Source organism: Equus caballus, chromosome 16, assembly GCF_041296265.1.
Source record: "Equus caballus isolate H_3958 breed thoroughbred chromosome 16, TB-T2T, whole genome shotgun sequence".
NCBI lineage: Eukaryota > Metazoa > Chordata > Mammalia > Perissodactyla > Equidae > Equus > Equus caballus.
The window spans coordinates 13203592-13225795 of record NC_091699.1 but is presented as its reverse complement, the minus strand read 5'-3'; the positions used below and the strand labels follow the sequence as shown (position 1 = coordinate 13225795).

Sequence of the window (22204 nt, the reverse complement as noted above, 5' to 3'; positions counted from 1 at the left end):
CAGGAAACTTCCATTTTTCCTGCCTATATCCGTTTTCACCAAAGAACTCACCCCTCCTTCCCTCACACTCACGTAGTATTCTGTGCGCATTTCTATTGAAACAATCACTCAATATTATAATAATCACTCAGTATTCCAACTATTAGAAGGCACGTTTATTAGGACTCTGGGTTTCAAGTGACTGACAGCCCACTTCAAACTGGCATAAATGAAATGGGGCTACCAGCTCACATAACCTTAAAGCTTCACGTGCGGCTGGATCCAGAGGCTCTGCTGATGACACTAGGACCTGTCTCTCTTCTGCTCTCGGTCTGGCTTCCCCTGCACTGATTTCCTTCTCAAGGGGCCCCACATAAAGCGCTGGCTCTTGTCTTTTAGGTTTAAGCTGACGTTTAAGTTGGAAGTTTCTCTCTCCCTGCAATGCCATGAACTCTGAGCCTACCTCTCACGGGCCAGCCTGAGTCCCAGCCCGAGTCCCAGTTCTGGCCCGAAGCAGGCACTGGTCAGCAGTTTATGGAGGGAGGGGCAGTGGGTGGAGAGTTAGCACTGCTGTGCGGTCCCGGGCTGGGGCTGGGCAGAGATGGTCTCCAACCTCACACACAGCCAACATGGCTTTGTAGATTCCCGTGAAGACCCAGGAGGAGACAGACCCTGCAGACCAGCCTGGGGCCGATGTAAGGTGGCAGTAGGGGGTTGCTGCCCTTTCACACTGGTCTCAGAGACCTCCTCCACCCTATTTGCAAGGAGCAGTGGAAGTTACTGAGATGGACAGATGCACGTATGCACATATGCATGAGTGAACACACACACAGAACCCTCCAGCAGAGAAGGGCAGGGGGTGTCCTGGAAGGGGAAGGGGCAGTTACCAGCCCAGCAGTGTCCTTGAGCAGCCCTGGGACCTCCCTGAGCACTGCATACAGGTCCCTCGGCCTCTGACCCAGCCCGTGAGCAGGGCCGTCCCCCTGCCCCCTATCTGCCCACCTCACCAGGAGTCCTCAGTGTCAGCGAGGGGCTTCCCGGTCTGGGGCTTTCCGACCTCCAGGCCTCGGGAGGGCTCATGTGAGCACTGCTTCTTTCATGACCATATTTATTTGAATGTTTATTGGTGGAGGGAAGTAACTAGCCTGTCAAGTACACGCTTTACAACAGTGACAGAAAGTTTAGTTGTTTTGTTTTTTCCCTGAGGAAGATTCGCCCTGAGCTAACATCTGTGCCAATCTTCCTCTATTTTTTAGTGTGTGGGCCACCAGCACAGCATGGCCACTAAAAGAGCAGTGTAGGTCCTCACCCAGGAGCCAAACCCAGGCTGCTTAATCAGAGTGTGCCAAACTTAACCACTAGGCCACCGGGCCAGCCCCATTTAGTTTTTAAATAAAAATTATTTTACATTTAAAGACAAATAGTAGGCAAATATTAATACAGGAAGGGTGAGAAATAGGAGCCATTGTGTGGGCAGGACCAGACACCAAATCTTCCTCGGTGCTGCCTGCCCTCGGTCAGCCTCACTCTGAGGGTGTGGGCTGGAGCCCGACCCTCTGACCTCCAGGACCCAGAGAGCTTCAGTCCTGCGAGCTTTCTAGCAGCCCAGCCTGGCTCGGAAACACAACAGCAGCTGCAAACTAGCTAACACTTTTGGAGGGGGCTGGGGCGGGTCACCTGCCCAAAGTCACAGAGCTGGTGGCAGAGGCGGCTCCTGGCCTCAGCCACCAGGCTACACTGCCTGCCGAGAAGGTGCAGGGGCTTATGGGGAGCGGCGAAGGGGTCCCTCATCTACATGCTGTCTCTGGCCTCGCGTCTGTGGCTGGGCCCTGGAGCCCTGTCCTGCCCCACACAAGCCTCAGGACGCCAGCTCTCGCCAATGAGGCCTCTGTTCACGCTCACGCACAGCCTCGTCTCCCAGGGCCGCGCACGGGGCGGGGGGCAAGTGGAGCAGGATGCGGAGCCCCAGGCTGCACACCGGCTCACAGAGCAGCTGGGCCCCCCGCCCCGCACTCTCCGGCCAGCAGCCCGCACGCACCGCGAGCCTCTGCCGGCGCAGCCGAGGGCCAGGCGCCCCGCTCCTCCTGGGCCTCAGCGGGCTCCAGGGGCTGGCCGTCCTTGGCCAGGCTGGCACAACGATGGGAGAGCAGGGACTGATGCCAACCCTGTGGCTTCCAGCTTGCCACTGGCCAGGGCTCCAAGATGGTACCAGGAAGCAGCAGCCGCTGCGTCTCTGCGGCACGTCAGGGACCCCTGCTCTGCTGCCCTGGGTCCGGCTCTGGTCTTCTCCCCAGGACAAGGGACAGGGCGCCTTGGTAGTTCTTGGCGCCCTGCAGAGGGGGTTCATGCCAGCTTCCAGAAGCCCATACGTTTCCAGCGATCATCCCTCCCCCGCTGCCGCCCGTGAGGGGCAGGGGCGCTGCGCTCTGCAGGGCTGTCAGGAACTCGCGCTCCCCTCCCCGCCCCCCGGCGATTTGGACGCTCCACGCGGAAGAGCCTGTGGGTTAGAGGTTCCGCGATTCAGTGTTGCGAGCCCAAGGTCGAGCGGGGAGAGAAAGGGACGGAGAACCGCACGCGGTGGGATCCCACTTATGGGAAGTTTACAAGCACTTGCCAGCTCTCCAGTCGTTCGCCGGTGGGTGTCTGCGTGGGGTACCGTGCAGAAGGGGTTCGCCCTGAGAGTGCCTTCTCTGTGGTCCGCGAGGATGGGGGACTGGTAATGGCCAGAGCAGAGGCCCAGCTGTGGCTTCCATCACGTTCCTTCCTTCCGTCTAATTCTTGTCACGGGTGGCTGGTATTCATCTCTGTGCCTTTTGGTGTATTTAAATTGTTTTAAATTTCTTAACTTGATATGATGCCATTCTTTTAGGGTCCACGTAATACTTTATATTTTCTCTAGGCGTATATACGTAGCTAAGTGCACAAGAAAAGTTTTGAGAGGATGTGCTCCAGAGAGATGACAGCGGTTACCTCTGCAGAGATGGAAGGGGGAGTCAGGTTAGGGGAGTGGTCAAAGGGGTTTTATTTTGTTTAAGGAGAAGAGATTTTCATGTTACTTGTGCGATTGAGGTTTCATTTCTTTAAAATGTAAAGCTTAAGCAGAAAGGAAAAAGAAATTCTCGAACTCGAAGGATTTGTGATTCTGCGACTTGAGAGTCAGAATGTTGATGGTTCTGCGTGTCCACAAATGGAACAGTCGGGGAGTGAGAAGGGTGAGAGGGGAGATGCTCAGTCCCCAGGACTTGGGGCCGCCAGCCGGAAGGCCCCGTGCCCTGGGACTGCTGACACGCTCGGGCCTCTATCTTCCCTCTGCCCGGTTGCCATTGTGCTCCTTTCACGGGGGAGACGATGGGGCGCGTCAGCTGCAGGCTGAGGGAGGAGATGCTCTGTGTGACTGTGCCTGTTGGCCGCAGGTTGGAATTTTCCAGTCGAGGAGGGAAGTCCAGGATATGAGATGTTTCCCTACCCGCTTTGACAGCTGCTTTCTCCTTCCAGGCCAGGCTGCTTCCAGGGGTCCCCAGTAACAGTGTGTGTCGGGGGTTGAATGTGGGCATTTCCAGGGTGACCCGGAGAGTGGGCGCCGCTGGGTGAGGGGGCTGTTCCAGCACCCATGGACGCAGTGCCCCAGCCCCAGTTCTGCAGAAGTGGTGGACAGGCGAGCCTGCAGTTACAACCCTGAAAGGCAGCTGACACCCCCTGCCCGCTTCCGGCATCTGGTTAGAGCTGGGGCAGCCTGCCACTCTGTGCAGAGCCCTCAGCTCCACTTCCTGACCGTGCACCCTCGGGCCCTCTCAGGACCGCAGGCTCCACATTCGGAAAGCGGGCTGATGCACCCACCATGGTAGTGGCAGTGAGGCCTGATGTGATGGTGCAGGTGGAGCCCTCGCACACACTGGGTGCAGGGGGCGTGCCCCGTTGCTCAGCGACGACGGCCACTTCCTGAAAGGCAGCCTGCGGTTCTCGAATCAGAGACCAGAGTTGAATCAGCTCCACGGCTTCTGGAGGCTCCCTTGCGCTTGACGGGTGCTGACGCCCACTGGCAGCATCAGAACAGCCCATCCTGCTGCGCACCCCCCCAGGGCCTTACACATCCGCACTCGTGGCGCTTGTCTCTGAGCGCCGGGCTCTGTGCCATCGGCCCGATTTTGAAATCACAGCATCACATATAAGAAACATACATGTGAGTTTATGAGGAGGAAGTGCCGAGGAGCCGTGGCCGTGCCGATGGGTGTCACGGCCCCGAGGAGCCCCACAACCGAGAGAGAGGAAGCCCAGGCAGGGGCCGCCAGAGCCAATGCAGTCGGGGGCCACGCCTTCACCACTCCGAGCCTCGGTCTCCTCCTCTGGAAAGTGGACGTGATACAGTAAGCCCGCTTTGCGGAGGGCGTAAGTGAGTTGCTGGGCCCAGGCTCGGGGGTCAGAGCGTGGGTTCAAGTCTTGGCTCCCCACTGCGCAGAGGCGAGGCCTCTCTGAGTGGAGTGTGACTAACCCACTGCACAGGCTGCCTCTGAGGGCTCACTGCCATCAGGCCTGACACGAAACTGCCTCATGAAGCCCTTGTGGCTGGAGTTGTAATTTTTGTGTTGTTATTAACATTTCGTGTAACTCAAGTGAGGAGAGAGATGGGGCAGGCTCTGCACCCTGTCCAGCCCACTAACATGACAGATTCTCCTCTGGGAGAGAAGTCCATTCTGTAGGAAGACTGGTCATTCAGAGATTCTATTCAGGAGGGCGAGTCAGGAAGCACTGTGCAGTCCCGGTGCCCCTCACCTCTGTCAGCCAGCTGCCTCAGCTCTCCTCCTGCTCCATATGAGGACATGCAGCCAGAAGAACTGGGTTCCAGTCCCACCTCTGCCACTCATTGCTGTGTAATTTCAGACAAGTAACTTGCCCTCTCTGAGCTCTCTTTCCTCCACATAAAAGAAAGGAACAAAACTCAAGGATCCAGCCTCCTTTCTTCCTCTAATTTCAGCGAGTTTGAGAGTCCAGAGAGGATGGGAAGAAGAAGGGAGTGGCCCTCGGGGCTGCCAACCAGGGGCCAGGGCCTTCGTACCCGTTATCGCATGTCATCTTCCCAATGAGGAAGTTTTGCAAGCGCTTAAGAGCCGAGACTCTGGAGCCAGACTGCCCTGGCATACCACCCACCGGCTGTGTGAGCCTCTGGCTTTAGTTTCCTCCTCTAAAATAGGATGATAATATTATATCTCACTGAGGTTGTCATGAGGATTATAATACATGTAAAAGTTATGTATATATATGTTAATAGGCTTGGATTTCCTGATTTACAGATGAGGAAACAGACTCTGATCAGTTAAGCATCAGATAAGAAGGGAGAGATCTGTGTATGAAAGAAAAGTGAATCTGGGAGGGGAGGACGGACAGTAACCCTGTCACCTTCACCTCTCTGTGGCTTGCTCACTCCAGCCACTCTGGCCTCCTCAGTGTTACTCACACACGCTCAGCTTATTTCTGCCTCAGGGCCTTGACACAGGTCTTCCCTCTGCCTGGAGGGCTCCTCCCCTGGATCTTCCATGATTCAGGTCTCAGCCCACATGGGTCCTCTTAGAGAAGCCTTCCTTACTCAGAAGCTCAGAAGCTTCATCTGAGCCAGATGGCTTCTCTCCCTCTCCCCTCCCCCTCCTTTCCCCCTTCTGCTTTATTTTTATCCCAATCCTTATTACCATGCAAAATTATATATATGACACCATGTCGCTTTCCTTTTTCCCCCTCAGAATGTAAACACTATGAGGGCAGATATTTTGCCGTATTGCCCACTGTTAGCAGTTCAAAAGCAGTGCCTGGCGTGTGGAAGGTGCTCCCGGATGCTTGTTGAATGAATGGGTGAGAGAGTGGGTGAATGAAGAATGGGTGCCACAGCTAGACCGGAAATTCTCCCTAGCTCCAGGACATGGCCAGCACAAATGATAACAGCTATGCATCTGTGCAGCTTCTGTGTGTGGAGGGCCCTCCTGGAACCCTGTGACATAGCTGTTATCCCATTTTATGGTAGCATAAATCAAGGCTCCCAGAAGAGAAGCGGCTTGCCCAAGGTCTCATGGCCTTTCGGAAGCAGAGCCAGTCTTGGAATCGGTAGGCCTGACTCCAGAGCGCCAGCCCTGTGCACTCCGTGGCTGGCATGTCAACGTGCCAAAGACAGAGAGGCCACCCTGGAAAGCAGCGTCATCGCAGCTTCCCAGGCGGTGCGTGCATTTTAGCAACAGATTTCCAGGTTTCCAGCGCCGGCCAGGAAGGGGCCCGCGCCGGTGCTCTCCGCCTGGTGGGTGACTTTGCAGGGAGGGCGCCACGGGGCGGCCGCGCCTGCTGTTGCAGTTACCATGGCGACGAGCGCCTCGGCGATTGGTCCAGCGCGGCCGCACTACGTTGCTCCTTGGGCGCGGGGGGAGGCTCTCGCGCGCCCGCCCCTCCTCCGGATGCTGCCAGAGCAAAGCCGGCGCAGACTCCCCCCAGCCTTCACCTCCTTATCCCCGCGCCCCGCCACCCCGGATGTGCGGGAGGGGACGAGCCCGACGTGGTCCCAGGTAGCAGAGAGGCCGACGCCCCTGCCCAACCTGGCGACCATGGTGACTCCACGTCCTCGCGGGCTCCTGGACACAGTGTGAGCCCGGCGTGCCAGGAGCCCCTTGGAGCCCGCTGCTGCCATCCCCCTGCTCCCGCCCCAGCCTCCGTGGTGGAGCCCTCCACCCCCAGGAATGTGACTCGCCCCTTGATTTAATTTTATTCCCCTGCACTTCTCGCCTGAGCATCCTGCCTCCTCTAACCACGCTCAGCCTTCCCAGCTGGAGAGGGAGAGAGAGAGAAGGGGAAAACTGCCCCCAGACAGGATGGCTTGCAGAAGACGCTATTTGTGAGTATACGTGGCAGGCCCAAGGCCACAGGGGCCCCAGCTGAGCTTGGAGCTGGACGGGGGGCTCGGTGGAGGAGAAGCAGGTTGCTGTGCAGGTGGCTTGCAGAGGGAGCTGGCCACTCGGCAGAGATGCCAGCATTTGTCCTCTGTAACAGAGGTGTTTGTCGGTGGTGATGATGAGAAAAAGGCTGTTAGCGCATCTCCATCAGGCTGTGAAATTCCCTATCTCAGAGGGCAGGTACCCCCCTAAATCCAGGTCCAGGGTCCCCAGACCCACTGCTACCATTTCAGCATTTGCTGTAGCCCTCAGCATGCCTGCTTGGAAGAAGCCTCTCATGCCAGCTCATCTGTGACCCACACTTCAGCCATGCGTGATGGAAGGCTGGCAGGAAGGTTGGGGTGAGGACAGGATGCTGTGTCCTCTGTGGACAGGTGAAGAGCCAGCCTGCCATCACGAGCAGGGGGAATCAGTGTCCCCCTGTTCCATCCAGGTGTCCTGTGGGCCAGCGGCAGAGCGCCTGTCTCCTGGGCCTGACGCCAGCAGCAGAAGCTGTTAAAGTCTGCACGGGGCGGTGACATCACGGTTCCGGGTATTTATGGAAACTGAAGGCCGTGCCTCGTTAGGCCAGGCTTCCCAGGGGCATCAGATGAGAATTCCAGCTTCCCTCACAGCTCTCTGGGGCTCTGCAGCATGCTGTTCTGGAGTGAGCAACCTTTGGTCTCTGGCCTCGTGGGCCCCCTCCTTGGGGGCCCGAGGCCACAGTGGCTGAGACGCAGCCCCAAATCTCCACTTGCTCTGGGAAGCTTGCCCAGCACCTGGGCCGTCGGGTGTTGTTCAGTGACCTCAGACTTTGCAGGCCAGAGAGCAGAGCTGGACCCTCTTGGGCTGGCTCAGTCCCCAGGACTAAAAGGGAGAGGCCTGGAACACTGCATAGGGGGCATCTGGGGGGCTACTCCAGGGCCTCACAACCCCCCATATGATGACAAGGCCCTGTGGAGCCCCTAGTTCAGCAGCAATGCCCCCCCCCCCCCCCCACCGCATTGAGGGACAGCTCTCTTGCTAATGGAGCGTGAAGGAAAGGAAGCACGTTAGCGGGCTCAGACGGGAGCCCGCAGGTGACGGAGGTGGCCTGTGTGTGTGGTGTGCTGTGACGTTCACTCGCTTTTTTAGTGGAAGAGCCCACAGGTTGGTTTGTTGTTGTGAGCAGAACACGCCAGGCTCTCACTCCCTGTGACGAGGCCCCGGCCATATTTTTGGAAACAAATCGTAAATCCTCTCCCTGCGCGAACGTCCACCATCGTTGCTGGAATGGGTCCTCCGGAGACAGCTGCCCCCTTCCTGCCACGTCTTTGCCTGGGCCCAGGAGTCGATGTCAGAGGAATTCTCAACTCTCAGGGCTAATAAACCCCAGGGGAGGGGAGACGTCATTAGGGTGAAACGTGACAGTCCGTGTTGCGCACTCAGCTGAGCGCCCTGCCTCTGATGCTGGGTGATGGCATCCTTACAGCAGCCTTGGCTGGACAGGCACTAAGACTCTCATTTTAGAGATGGGGAAACTGAGGCTCAACGCAGTTCCCCCTGGAAACCTGGAGCGTTCTAGCCTGGGGTAGGGTGCACCCAGGCTCCACGCTAGAATCACTGAGGCGAGTTTTTAAAACACCCGTGCCTGGGTCCCCCAGCCCCGAGAGGTTCTGGTTTATGGGTCTGGGGAGGCCTCAGGCATCAGGATCTTGTTAGTTCTCACGTGGTTTTAATGTACAGCTGTGGTTGATGTTCACAGACGCAGCTGCTTCCCAGGGCAGTGCGGCCCAAGCCTATTGGGTCCCGATGTTGCCAGGGACACAGGTACTTACGGTAGATTCCAGTACCCCTCCCAATACCAATACAGCCTCGTCCGGGCTGCCAGGGGCCCAGGAACATGCATTTTAACACGTGGCCCCTGGCGGCTTTGCTGACCAGTGGGTTAAGACTGTTTTGGCCGCTTGCCTGGGAGAGGAGCAGGGCCGGGGGCAGGGCGCGCCTGTCTGGGGCTCTGCACTCCCCACCTCCCATTCCTGTGCGTCTTTACATGCTTCTGCAGCTCTCAGGCTCCACAGTCTGGCGCTGTAACATCCAGGCCATCCTCCCACATGCTGCCACCAAACCTGTGGGCAGAGAGATGGCAGATAGACCAGGGAGGTGGTGGCTGGAGAGGAGCGATTGCCCCTGTCCTCATAGAAGGATTTTGAGACCCAGAGCAGGCCCTGCTGAGGTTACCCAGAGGACGCTTGTAAGTGTATTGAGTCCCCGTTCACACTCACCCAGACTCGGGGCCCTCCCAGCACCTGCTGCTCAATCCTCATTGTCACGAGGGCTTCCCACATGGGGGGATGGGGCATTGACTGTGCACATGTTCACCTGTCAGGGCAGCTTGAAACACGGTAGCATCGTTGCCAGTGTCAAAGCTTCTCCTGCCGGTGGCCTCGCTGATTCTCACAAACTACTGTAAAGTGGGGTGTTATCGACCCCAGTTTACAGAGGAGGACAGTGAGGCTCAGGGAGGGTAGGACTTCACTGGGGTCACATGGCTTTTCCTGCTGCACTGTTTGCAGTAGTACCCTCCCCCAGGATGCCACAAGCCAGACAAGGCCAGGCCTGCTCCAGCGCCCTGCGCGTGGCCGGCCCCGGGGTCCCACAGCTTTGAGGAGACCTGCAAGGGAGCCTCCCACCGGTTCCCCCCTCCCTGACCTCCGCTTTCTTCCCCTCCACCCTCAGGGCCCCCAAGAGAGCGTTATGGAGTCTAGACTCTGTCGTCAAGAGGCAGGCAGGTCCCCTCTGGGGACTCAGTCACTTGCAGAGGTGGCGCCGTGAACAGGATAAAGGACAACGACGAAAGTGGAGATTTATTAATGAAATGGGGGGAATCCTGAGGCTTTCAAGAATCAGTTCCTTAATCAAATTTGCTAACAGCCGAGGTCATTACCGTACTGGCAGCTTAATTAATGGAGTCTTAATTAAGGCCAGCCCCCTTCCAACTGTAACTGCACTTGCACGGTGGCCGGCGTCCCCCTGGTGCCGCGCGCGTGTGCTCCTTGAACATGGGAAGCTGGGCTGTGGGGAGTTTGCAGTGAGCGTGTGAGACTGGGAGCTGCTCGGGGCTGATGCGGGCGGGCTCTCGCCTCCCTCACACACCTGCTCGTTCACTCATTCACCCGTGCACTCACTCTGCCTGGGACTTCCCGGCCCCCTCTCCAGCCCTCCAGCACTCTGCTCCAGCCCCCACGTCTCCACTGCAGCTCCCTCCTGGCCTTCCCTCCCCCGTCCCTGCCCAGCGCGGGCTCTGTCTGGTCCGCTGCTGCATCCTCGCTGGGTTGTCCATCTTTTCCAGTAGAGCGTCAGCTGTACCAGGGCAGAGGGGCTGACCGTGTGTCAGCTGCCACCCTCGCTAGCGCCTGGAGAAGTGTGGGCACGTAGTGACTGCCCAGTGGGTCTTTGCTGGGTGAGTGACTGTGGACCCTGTGCTGGGCACCCCCTGAGCAGTGGACAGGGCCAAGTAAGGAGTAGTTTCTGCCTCTGGGAGCCTGCGGGGAAAACAGTGTGCGTCAACAGTGTCAGTAAAAGTGCCCAGGGCTGGGACAGGCAGGGGACCCGGGACGGGAGGTCCCTGCGTCCTGCGGCAGGCCTGTGGGGTGGAGGGGGTTTGCTGAGTGGTCAGGGAGAGGGCGCTTCAGGAAAGCCCATGGCAGACTGCAGTTACTAGCGTTTTGGAGGCCTTAGCTCAGTCGACCTCCACAGCGCCCCGGGAGGCGGCTGTTGTTACCCCCATTGAGCAGACGGTGTAGTGAGGCACTGACCCCAGGCGTCACCCAATGAGGGGAAGAGCAGGGGCTTGAACCCACAGCCCAGCTGTAGTGCTGTTATCTTGAAGGCTTTGGCGGAAGGAAGTTGTGTCTGGCCTAAGCCCCAAGTGAGGAGGAGAAGGAAGAGAGAGGTGAGGCCAGAGGTGCCGGCAGGCCCCGGGGTGGAGGCATCTGGAGTGCGAGGGGGCTCCCCTTGCAGGCAGTGGGCCGTGGGGGCCCTGAAGGGCTCTGGTCAGGGCCTGCTTACATTGCTGGACTGTGTGGGAAGTGGGAGGGGGAGGCCGGGCAGGGCTCTCCACTGTCCTTTTCCCATACCCACAGCAGGGCACGCGTGTCCCCAGAGCAGCAAGGTCCCCCTCCCAGGGCACCTCACTTGGGGCAGCCAGGAAAACTGCAGGGGAGGAGGAGCTGGCCCCCTGCAGGCTAGGTGGGAAGGAGCAAGGCCTGCACCCCCAGATCTGCAGGCACTGGGCGGGAGCCGGATGCTCCTGAGGACACCCCGGGCCGAGTCTAACAGGCCGGTGCTGCGCCTGGGGCGAGAAGGATCCCCTCCCTCTTCATCCCCCATCTGACCTCCACACTCAGGTCAGGTCTGGCCTGAGCTGGTGCCTGGTGGCCTGCACAGGGACCCCCGCTTGCTCTTAAGGACATTCCCAAAGCCAGGACCGGTGGGGCTGGTCCCGGCCGCGCCCTTTATCATCAGCACTCCCCGGCCCTGTCTCCCGCCTCCTGGAGCCGTCCTGTGGGGAAGGGTCTGACCTTATTCCCCAGATCCCTCTCTTCACCAGCCCTGGTCTGTCTGCCCTTGAGAAAGGAGTCAGGTGCACAGAAAGTGGACAGACGGAGGGCCTGACAAGGGCCAGGCAGACCCGGGTGACAAGGACCCTGGTGCTTGCCACTGAGCAGGTTCCAGACCTCCGGCCACAGGGTTCTGTCCCCCTCCGCCTCGTGCCTGGTCAGCCTGGAGCTAGAATGTGGCTGCAGCTCAGCCCCTCATCCTTGGCACTGAGGGTGCCTCGACTGGCAGTGACTGGGTTCCCAGCACCTGGGTCCCGTGGATGAGACCTTTTTGCCACCACCAGCAGGAGCCTAGGACACATTGTTGCTAGGTATTGACTAAGTGCCTGCCAGCTCAACTTGAGGCCAGTGGCTTTCCCCTGAATGCCTGTGGATCAGGCAGCTCCTGCCTACTCCTCCTCCCACACCTGCTCATTGGCTCCTGTTATCCCTCTCTCCACTCACCCCTGCCCCTTGGTCTCTGAGGCCCCGGCCCTCCTGGGAGCTCAGAGAGCAGGAGAAGGATGCTCCACTCCAGCTCTACCCCTGCCTTGCTGTGTGACCCTGGGCTGGCTTCTTTCCCTCTCTGGGCCTATGACCTTATCTGGAAACAGAGTGGCAGAGTCAGCTCTTGCTGGTTCTCAGTGATGCTGAAACACATAGGAAGCTGGTGGAGAGGGGCCAGTGGCTGCCAAAAGCAGAAGCTGCATTTCAGACATTCTGGCTCTTTCACATACACCTAATTCTGCCTATCAGTTGTGCCCGCTGTGGGGTCGTCATCCACTTACTCATTCATTCACTCAGCCCATAGTGGTTATCAGGCACCGGTCTGTGTGCTAGGCCTAGTGGGCCATCCCTGTAAATGGGCCAGGCCGGGCCCTGCCCACACGGAGCTGACAGTCTGGACTGAGGACACGCAATAAATAAGGCCGCAGAGGCCCCTGTGCCATCCTGCGCTGTCCTGGAGGAGGGCTTGCTGCCACACTCCCGCCCGTGCTGGTTCCTCTGCCCTTTCTCCCCCTCGCCTCAGATCTCAAGCCCCAACTCACGCCTGTTTCTTGGACCCCCGGCAAGCTGGTCCCCTCGCTGAGCTCCCGCGTCCCTGGTCCTCCCTTCCACAGCACAGGCCCCTCTGTTGTCCCCGTCCACCTGCTTCTGCCTGCCCCCCCAAGCCTGGGAGCCTCTGTGCAGGGCCCTGCCTTCGTCTCCCGGCAGCCCTCAGGCTCTGGCCTGGCAAGGCACCAATCACCTTTCTCTCAAACTTGTGGTAAAATACATATAACATAAAATCGACCATTCTAACCATTTTTAAGTGTCCTGTTCAGTGGCATTGAGCACATTCACATTATTGTGCAACCGTCGCTGCCATCCATCCACTGAACTTTTCCGTCTTCCCAAACTGCAGCTCTGTCCCCACGAAACACCAACTCCTCACCTCTCCCCAGCCCCTGGCAACCTCCATCATACTTTCTGGCTCTAGGAATCTGACTGCTCTAGGGGCCTCATACGAGTGGGACCTGACAGCATTTGTCTTTTTGTGACTGGCTTATTTCATTTGGCATAACGTCCTCAAGGTGCATCCATGTTGTAGCAGGTGTTAGAATCTCCTCCCTTTTTAAGGCTGAATCGTATTGCCTTGTGTGGATGGGCCACATTTTGTTTATCCAGTCCTCTGTCGATGGACACTTGGGTTGCTGCCCCTTTGGGCTGTTGTGAACAATGCTGCCATGAACACGGGTGTCCAGATGTCTCCTCGAGTCCCTGATTTTGGTTCTCTTGGATAAATACTCAGAATTGCAATTGCTGGGTCGTACGGTGACTCTACGTTTAACTTTTTTTTTTTTAAAGATTTTATTTTTTTCCTTTTTCTCCCCAAAGCCCCCGGTACATAGTTGTATATTCTTCGTTGTGGGTCCTTCTAGTTGTGGCACGTGGGACGCTGCCTCAGCGTGGTTTGATGAACAGTGCCATGTCTGCACCCAGGATTCGAACCAACGAAACACTGGGCCGCCTGCAGCGGAGCACGCAAACTTAACCACTCGGCCTGGGGCCAGCCCCCATTTAACTTTTTGAGGACCCTCCATGCTGTTTTCCACAGCGACTGCACCCTCTTACCTTCCTGCCAGCAGGGCACAAATGTTCCAATTTCTCCACATCCTCGCCAACACTTGCTATTTTGTTTTGTTGGTCTTTTAGTAATAGCCGTCCTCATGGCAAGAAGTGGCATCTCGTTGTTGTTTTGACTTAGCCCTTCGGAATGAAGGCAGGCGTGAGTGACAAAGCTCAGCCGCCTGCTCTCCCGGTGCTCCACTCCGCCCCGAGGACCCCGGCATCGACTCGGGAGGCCTGGGTCTGCCTGGGCCTCCAGTGCCTCTGTCAGAGTTCCTCACCTGGAGCCCAGTCCAACAGGACGTGAGTAGCCAGGGAGCTGGGTCCTTGGGGGTGCCTGGCATGCCGTAGGTGCTCAAAAATTTTTAATCACACGAGTACTACTTTCATCTTTTTTTGTCCTTTATTTATTCATATAATTGAGAGGCGGTTCACCCACATGTCTGTACACAGTGCAAAGTTGCCTCCCTCCCTCCCTGTCCCTCTGCCCAGAGGCCACAGCCATGTCCAGTTTCTTTGGGTCCTTCCAGCGCAGTTCCATATGTGCTTTATTACTGAGGTGCGTCCACCGCCCAGCCAGTTATACCGAGCAGGTTGGTTTCCAGTCGGTGCTTTGCATTTCTGGACTTGCGCCAATTAAAGGCTCAGTTGGGGACATGGTGACTAGCTAGCCCTTGAGAGAAGTGACAGTCTCTGGTGGGAAGTCCTGACTCATTGCTGGCAGCTAACAGCCTATGGGGTGGGGGCAGGACTGCACAGCCAGGAACTGACGACATTCGCCAGGTATTCATGGAGGGGAAAATCCACGCGTGGTTGTCTGAGCCCCGGACCTCATGCTGTTTGACGTCTGAACCACAAGTGCGTTTCCTGCGATCTTAATATACACTGAGTTTTCCAGGAATGCGACTGCTCTTCTCACAGTCAAGGGAGGATCAGACCTCAATACATTTGGGCCTCTGCCAAGAGCTGTCACCATTCAGAGCATCCTGTCACCAAGGGCGGCATCCCTGAGTTGCCCGCAAACCTCTGTGTCCATCTGGGTTGTAGCTGCTGTCACAGAGGCAGGCAGCTGACCTCCTCACTATGCCCTGAGAGGCAGCTGTGCCCACCACTGACGTGCTAATTACTGGTCACTTTGTTATCAATTGCTTTCCTCCTTTTCTCTCTGTGTTGTCACAATTAGGACATTCTGTTGATTTTTGTTGTAAAATAAGTGTGTGGATAGATCATATTATTCATGAACTTCATTTCAGAACAGAGGAGGGTGTATGCAACGTTTGGGTTATAAAGAGGGGGTGTTGGACGAGGGATGCTCATGGGATGGAACTCTTGTGCATCTTGATGTGACCCTGCACATGTGATAAAACCTCATGGAACTAAACACACACATGCACACACGCACATGAGGAGGAATAAATGGGAACTCTGTCTAAGATGGTGGACGGTACAGTGTCAGCAATGTAGTGGTGATATTGTCCTATAGTTTTGCAAGATGGCCCCACTGGAAAGTGGGGAAAGTGTAGACAGGATCTCTCTGTATTATTTTTAACAACTACAGGTGAATCTACAATTATCTCAAAATAAAACTTTTAATTAAAAAAAAAAAGGCCAGGGGCAGGTGGGTCTGGGGGACTGCACTCCTGGTGACTGTGGGACAGAAAGGCCAGTGACCACCCCCCCAGTCTCGGTCCCTCCATGGGAGGCCTGTGTGGTCACCAACCTCTGCTGCCCTCTACTCCCTAACAGCTGAGACCCCTTGACCCCTTGGGCCGAGGGCTGAACCCCAGCAGGGGCTCCCCTGAGGAAGGCATCACAAGCCCCTTTTGTGGCCAGCTAGGGCCTCGTTGGCCTCCAGCCCTGAGTTTGAGACTCAGGAGCAGGGTGTCATCCACTGTGCCCAGAGCCCCTCCCAGAGCCAGGGCAGCCCCAGCCAGGGGCCCCTCGGTTGGGCCTGCCTGAGTACCTGCTGACGTCCACTGCCCACGCCCAGCCTCTGCCCAGTGCCACCTACGTGGGTGATAATACGGTCACCTCATTCTTCCCGGCCCCTCCGGCCCCCCTTCTCAGCCTCCTACCCAGCAGCAGGAGCTGAGACGGACACAAACTGAACATTCCTTCAAATGCCATTTTGAAGACAAAAATGAAACCCAGCCAACCAAAACTGAAAGGTTAAGGGAAGCGAGCGCTCCTCATGGCTTTGTCGTCCTGCGGACTGACTATTCAGTGAATTGGTTTTAGGCAAATGGACTCATCACAGGTTCCAGGAGAGCCTACACACGGCCAGTGAGGCCAGGGCTGTGGGGTCAAAGCCAGTGGGTGTGGTGTCAGCTCAGGGCCCGGCCCACCTGGTGTCTCAGGGGCCAGGCTCGCGTGACTGACCCCTTCTGAAGGGTTCTGGCCTTCCCTCCCCTGTGTGTCCAATTTCCTGGGAATGACCTGAGGACATGAGGACTCCAAGGACCTGGGGCCTGCTCCAGAGACGCCCCGTGTCTCCCCATCTCCAGTCACACTGGCCGCACCTCAGAGGGACGAGACACCCACTGGTGAAGGCCCACCGGGCAGCCCCGAAGCTCAGAGGGCGGCCAGTCGGAGCGCGGCTGATGGAAGGACGTTCTGTTGGCCTCGGCGGTTTCCTTCCTGGTCGCTCGTCAAGACGGTCCCGGCGTCTGTTTGGAATGGTTAATAAGGGAAGCGGTGCAATCTTAATCACTGCGGCCCTCGCTGAAATGTGCAGCCCGTCTCGCAGTGCTTGCCAGCCCGAGATGACACGGGGCGTCTTCCCCACGTTTCCTCTGCGTTATCAAACAAGGGAGAAGCACTGGCTTCTCCTACTCCCACGGGGACGGCTGCAGGCACCTCCTGAGTCCCTCAGACGCCCCATCCTTGGTCCAGCTTCAGTCCCTGATTGTCTCCAGGGCTGCTGAGTGAGGGGACCACCCCGGAGGAGCTCCCCAACAGCGGGGGTCCCAGCAGAGATGGGGGCCAAGGGAGTGGGGTACTCAGGGTCTTTTCCAGTACCCCCACCACGAGACCCAGCACCCCCCAAGGAGCTCTCAGGGAACCCCTTATCTGCCGCCCAGTGGCTGTGTGACTTGGGGCAGATGACAGCCTCTCTGAACCTCAGCTTCCTTTTCTGTAACATGGGGTCAACGATCCTAGCTTTGCAGGGTGACCATAAGGATTCCGTGAGGTGGTACAGCGCGTGGTGGATCTGCAGCCTATGAACGTCATTCTCGTGCCTTCCTCCCCTGGATCCTCGCTGCACAGGGAGGGGCTTCAGGTCACTCGGGGACTTAGGGAACGTGTACACCTGGGGAGGGGCAGTAAGCCAGGCTGGCCGAGGGGCTGCATCAGTCAGGGGTCTTTGGGTGGCAGAGAACAGAGACTCAGTCGCTGTGTTAGCGGTTACTGTCCGTGAACAGCCCCGGGGCCGGATCCAGGGGCTCCCACACTCTTGTCGCCGTCTCTGGCTTGCCTTCCCCCTGGGCTGTGCTCCCTCAGAAACCCTCACACCCTGCTGGTCAGCCCTGGGGCTCCTGGCCACTCCTGAGGCTACCTCCGTGGCCTGGAGGAGGCCATGTGCCCGTCGGCCTGCCTCTGCCCCGGGCCCTCGAGCTGGGCAATGGGGGTGGGCTGGGCCACTGCCCTGGGAGTTCAGGAGGGGCTTTGAATGTGTGTGTGTTGGGAGGGGGCCGTAAACCGAGGCTGGAGACAGGCACTGGGCACACTTGGGGTTAGAGGGCAGCATAGGCCGAGCTGGTGGCCTCAACTCCGTAGTGGGCAGATGCCCCCTTACCGAAGCCACAGCTAGGCCCCAGAGGGGCGCCCTCGGCCGGGCGGCTGCCCCTGGCCCAGCGCAGAGCCCCGAGTCCTTGACTGAGTGCCAGGTTCTGGGGGGAGGAGAGTGCTTGCGGCGCCGTGTCTGGGTATGTCCCCAGGACCCCTGAGGCTGGGGGTCCAGCTGTCCCCCGACCCCCAGGCTGCTGTATGTCCCTCTTTCTCATCCAACTGGGACCTATAAACAAGAAGCTTTTCTCTTGCTGTTTGATTTTTCCTCTTTTCCCAGTGGTATATATTTTGAAAAAAAAAAAGAAAGAAAGAAAAAAGAGAAAGCTGCCTGGGGCATCGTGTGTTACCTGAGAAGACGCCTCATCTGTTTCAGATCCACCTCGCGTCTGAAAGGAGGGTAGGCGCTCGCAGCTGCGCCCAGCCTCCCTGGGGAGGAAGAGTGTGGGAGCGGCGGCAGAGTTGTGAGGCAGGCAGGCCCGGTCTGCTGGCTCATGTACCCACATCCCCATCTGTGAAATGGGCCATTCCCAGCCACTGAGGCCGGGTCAGGATGCACAGAGATGACCGCAGACAACACACAGGGGTGCTCAGGCCAGAGCCATTTCTCAGCGAGGACGAGGACCTGGGGCTCAGCCTCTGATAGGACCCACCCTCACCTTTGTCCCCGGACTTCCTAGTTTCAGAGCTCCCTGGAGGCAGAGCGGGACTTGGAGGCCCCTCGGTAGGAGAGGAGACTGAGGCCCCGGGAGGCACAGAGCTCATCTCCAGGCCCCCTGGCCTGAAGTGGGTTCAGACCTGGGGAGTCTGGGTCTGGGTCCGGGGCTCAGCTGTGCTCCCTGGACCAAGTCTTACTCTGCGAGTGCGCCCCTCCTGTTCTCGGGGCTGCCGCTTCCTCCTGGAGCCTGGGCTGAGGAGTCTCCGAACCCCGGGGCCCTGGGTGGATGTGCAGGCACCTCCTTTCCAGCAGCCTTCTCAAGTCAGGCTGTGCTTGTGGCTCTGCCTCTCCCTCTGTCCTTGTTCCGTAGACGGACCCATGGCTTGTCACCAAGCCTCGGACAGGTGTCCCTGCCGGAAAGCCCCAGGTCGAGACAGGGACGTGAGCCCAGAGAGGGCAGGGCTCTTCCCAGGGCCGCCCAGGCCATCCGTGGAAAGCCAGGGAGCGCAGTCAGGTTTGGGGACAGCAGGGCCACACCCCCCTGTCCTAGGCCACATCCGTCTTGCTGACATGGCATGGTCTCCTGTCCCTGCCAGCCACCCCACACCGGCCCTTGCTCCCTCCCTCCCGGCGCACCCCGTCCTTCCTGTGCCTCACGTGCCCAGCTCGTGTCCACCTCCAGGCCTTTGCCACTAGGCTTTCCCAGCAGACTGTCACCAGCCTGGCCCACTGCTGGGTGCCCGGGCCTGGAGGAGCACTGGAGTCAGCGGCTGCTCTGCAGACGTCTCTGTGCTGACGGGGCACCAGAGCCCTTGGGTGCTGCACAGAGGGGGTGGCCCTGTGCTGGCCTTCGTGAGAGGCCAGCCTGGTGAAGGAGCCCTCAGTGTTTGTTGAGTGAGTGAAGGATGTCCCACATTGTCTCCTTCAGCCTGGAGTTTTCTGTCTCTCTTTCATCTGAAAAACACTGTCCAGAGGGCGCCCCCATGCCAGACCCAGGCTGGGTGGGCTGCAGCACGCTGGGAAAATCTGGAGGGGCTCTGATGGGGAGGCCGTAGCAGCTGACCAAGCAGAGTGACAAGAGTGCCCACTGAGGGCTGCTGAGGCTGGGGGGCGGTGAGGGAGAAGAAAGCATCAAAAGCAGGCAGACCACGGTGCCCTGGGGTCTGGCTCGGGCATCCAGGGGGGTGGCTGTGCCGTCACCCGGAGGAGGCCCCCGCGTGTGGGCTGCTGGTGCAGGAGGTTCCTGTGGGACAGCCGGGGAGGAGCTGGGGAGCACTCAGTTCAGTCTGTAGATTGGGGTGGGGAGGTCAGAGGCTGGGACTGACCCCCACTCTCGTGCCCTGGTGAGGACGCTGCCCCTCCATCCCCCGACTCGGCCCTGCACCCCAGGGCTCAGCCCTACCCAGCTGGCCCAGAGCAGATTCTCCCCGCTCTGCTGCAGCCACCAGCCTGCCCCATGGTCCAAGGGCACCCAAGGCCTTCTGCCAGGGCTGCTGCCATCTGCCGTGAGAGTGCGCCATGTCCCACGTGGAGACCAGCCGCTTGGGGAACAGAGCGTGCTGTGACGGCGTCTTGCCGCCCTGGAGTAGGAGCCCCCACACTGCGGCCTTCAGACTGAGCTTTCCTCCCCAGCTCCTCCCTCTCACGAACAGAGTGAGTGGGCTAGGGCCCCTGTTCTTCCAAAGCCCAGGGACCAAAGGGCTGGGGGTCCCCTGAGCTCTGCCCCCAGGCCCCCACTAAGGCCTCAGCCCTGCTGCAGCCTCGAGGGAGGGTCCCCGACACAGGGCTGGGGTCGGCCTCCTGCTGCAGGCTAGGCCCCCGACCGCTGCACAGACCCGGCCCCCTCCTCTCCCTCTGCCCCGCCCTCTCCGCCGTCCAGTCTGGCCAGCCGTCGAGGACAGCGCCTGGGTGCCCTCACCTGCCGTGTGACTGGAGACAAGCCCCTTCCCCTCTCAGGGCCTGGCTCGCTCCCCTGCGAGGTGGGGTGAGGACAGCCCTGACCCCGGGGGGTCCAGAGGCCACGGGCCACACGGCACACAGTGGGCACTCGGTACGTGGTGACCTCATTGTCACTGCCACATCAAGCCGAGTTTCCCTACGAGGTTTGTGTGAAAGCACCTAGCCCAGGGCCAGGCTTGCAGTAGGTTCTTGAAAAGTTCATTGCTTTTAACTTTCTTTTAACTGAAATGAGTCTACACAGCTAGTTTTCAGGAAAGTTGACCTGAGCCGTCCGGGTTCCTGGCCCTCAGTGGGGGAGCCTGGGCCGAGCTCCCTGTCACATGCTAGTTGAGTGAGTGTGGGGCCCGACTCTGCTCACCCTGCAAGCCTGGGCTGTCATCTGAGGCCAGCCGGGTGCTCCCAGAGGCTTGCTGGGGTCTTGCTTGTACACGCACACAATCATGTGTATATTCATGCATGTGGAGGTTGCAAGTGTGCCTGTTTATGCGTGTACACACACACGTGTGCGTGCATGTGTGTGTGCACGCTCACGTGATGGTAAAGTTCTGTCTTATGTAGATATTTGTCTGGCTCTGTAAGGTCACAGGGTCTGAAAGTGTGTCTGTGGGTTGGGGTGTCATCCCATAGGCCCCGGATCGGGTGTGGAAGGGGAGGCGCTGCCTCCAGGAAGTGCTCACCGTGCCCTCCCCGCTGTTCCAGGGTCGGGGGCTCTGGCTGGGGAGCCCCCAATGCTCACCCTGCACAGAAGGGAGCTGCCCTTCAGCCGCACACCCGGGGGTCCGTAGAGCCGTGGCCACCCACTCGCCTGCCTCAGTCCTCAGTCCGTGCACAGCTGTGCCTGGGCCTGAGGACGAGCTCCCGGAGGTGTGGTCAGGGGGAGGCAGGGGCTGTGTGTCCGGGGTGCGACCTTTGTGTGAAGAGCAAGAGAGGGAGACGGCGTGCACGTGTGTGAGGCCCACAGCGGTGCACCTGTGTGTGCCCGGCTTCTGTTTGCATAAAGCGGTTCTGTAAGGATGCCCAAGAAACAGAACAGGGACTCCCTGCGGTGGGGATCTTGGCGGACGTGGGACAGTTGGGAGCGAGACTTTTCACTTGACTTTTTTTTTATTTTACTTTTGAACCATGAGCGTGTGTTAACTTTTTAAAAATTAAATTTTAAAAATGTGTAAGTTGCTGGGTTTGGGTTGTTTTCTAGACATCTGAAGGGACCCTGCCAGTGGAAGGGCACCCTCAGGGAATCAGCAATCCTCCTCCTGGTTGGGCGGGGTCAGGATGTTCTCCTGGGTGAGGTCAGCTGGGGCGACTGTGGATGGCGGGGGGCGGCCCCCGGGGCAGAAGGCAGGTGACAGAGCCCTCTGACCCAGGTCAGGATCTGAGGGGGCTCTTACCAGCTGAGAGGCTGCAGACAGGGCTCAGTCTCTCTGAGCCTCAGTCTTCTGTCTGTACAATGGGTGGGGATAGGGAGCTGTAGCTCCCCAGGCAGGCCCGACAGTTACGTGAAGTTCCGTTCGCTCCTGAAGAGCCTGATGCGTGGTTGAGTGCGGCTGCAAACCTGGGCAGGACCTGCAGGAGGGCGAGGGGTTCATTGGGTGTGCTTGGAGCTGCATCTGCCCTGGAGACGAGGCAGTGCCTGTGGGACCTGCAGGCCAGCGGTGGAGGTTTGGGAGGGCTGCAACCCACCCCTCCCCTCCCGCATCTCCTCCCTCCTGTCAGCGAGTCGGGCCTGGGAACGACAGGACGTGGCAGTTCCGGACATGGCGCCAGAAGGCAGTGGGGCACAGGCTCGGCTGGGCTCCGAGCCACATGGCAAGGCCTCAGTCCACTCCCCTAGCCAGGAGGGGCTGGATGTGCCTCGCCCGCTGCCCCGGACCCTGGCCACCCTTGGCTGATGCCTCTGCCTTGAGAAGAGAACCCCCAGTGGGACCTGCGGGTCGCAGAAGAAGCTGGGACGCTGGAGCGGGGTGCTGGGGTCTCGGCAGGCCTCCATCTTCCAGCCAGACCTTTGTTCCTGCAGCAGATGCCCCCCACCCCCACCCCCTGCGCTCTGCCCGCACCACGCTGGGGCCCCGGCCTGGATCCCTAGCCTGGAACCCCCTCCTCCTGATCTGGTATCTGCTCATCGCACAGACCTCGGTCAGCTATCACCTCTTCCTCAGCGCTGCTCCTGACCAGCGTCCGAGGGTCGCCCCCCTCCACCCCCGCCACACCGTCCCACCTGCCCCTCCTGTCTG

At 58.9% G+C, this 22204-nt stretch overlaps 1 protein-coding gene across 8 annotated transcripts in view; it reads left to right on the top strand.

Annotated features, from left to right (window-relative positions):
• The window catches only part of IQSEC1 (IQ motif and Sec7 domain ArfGEF 1), a 353310-nt gene that overhangs the window by 174827 nt on the left and 156279 nt on the right, over nt 1-22204 (top strand). For 4 of the 8 annotated variants that reach the window (XR_011426775.1, XM_070237181.1, XM_070237178.1 and 1 more), the window contains exon 1: nt 6199-6844. The exons of the other annotated variants lie outside the window; for them this stretch is intronic. Coding sequence is in view for 3 of the 4 variants with exons in the window: in XM_070237181.1 (XP_070093282.1) it covers nt 6822-6844 (23 nt within the window). In the remaining variant the exon portion in view is untranslated. Of the gene's footprint in view, nt 1-6198; nt 6845-22204 lie in introns of those variants that run through there. 8 annotated transcript variants of the gene reach the window in all.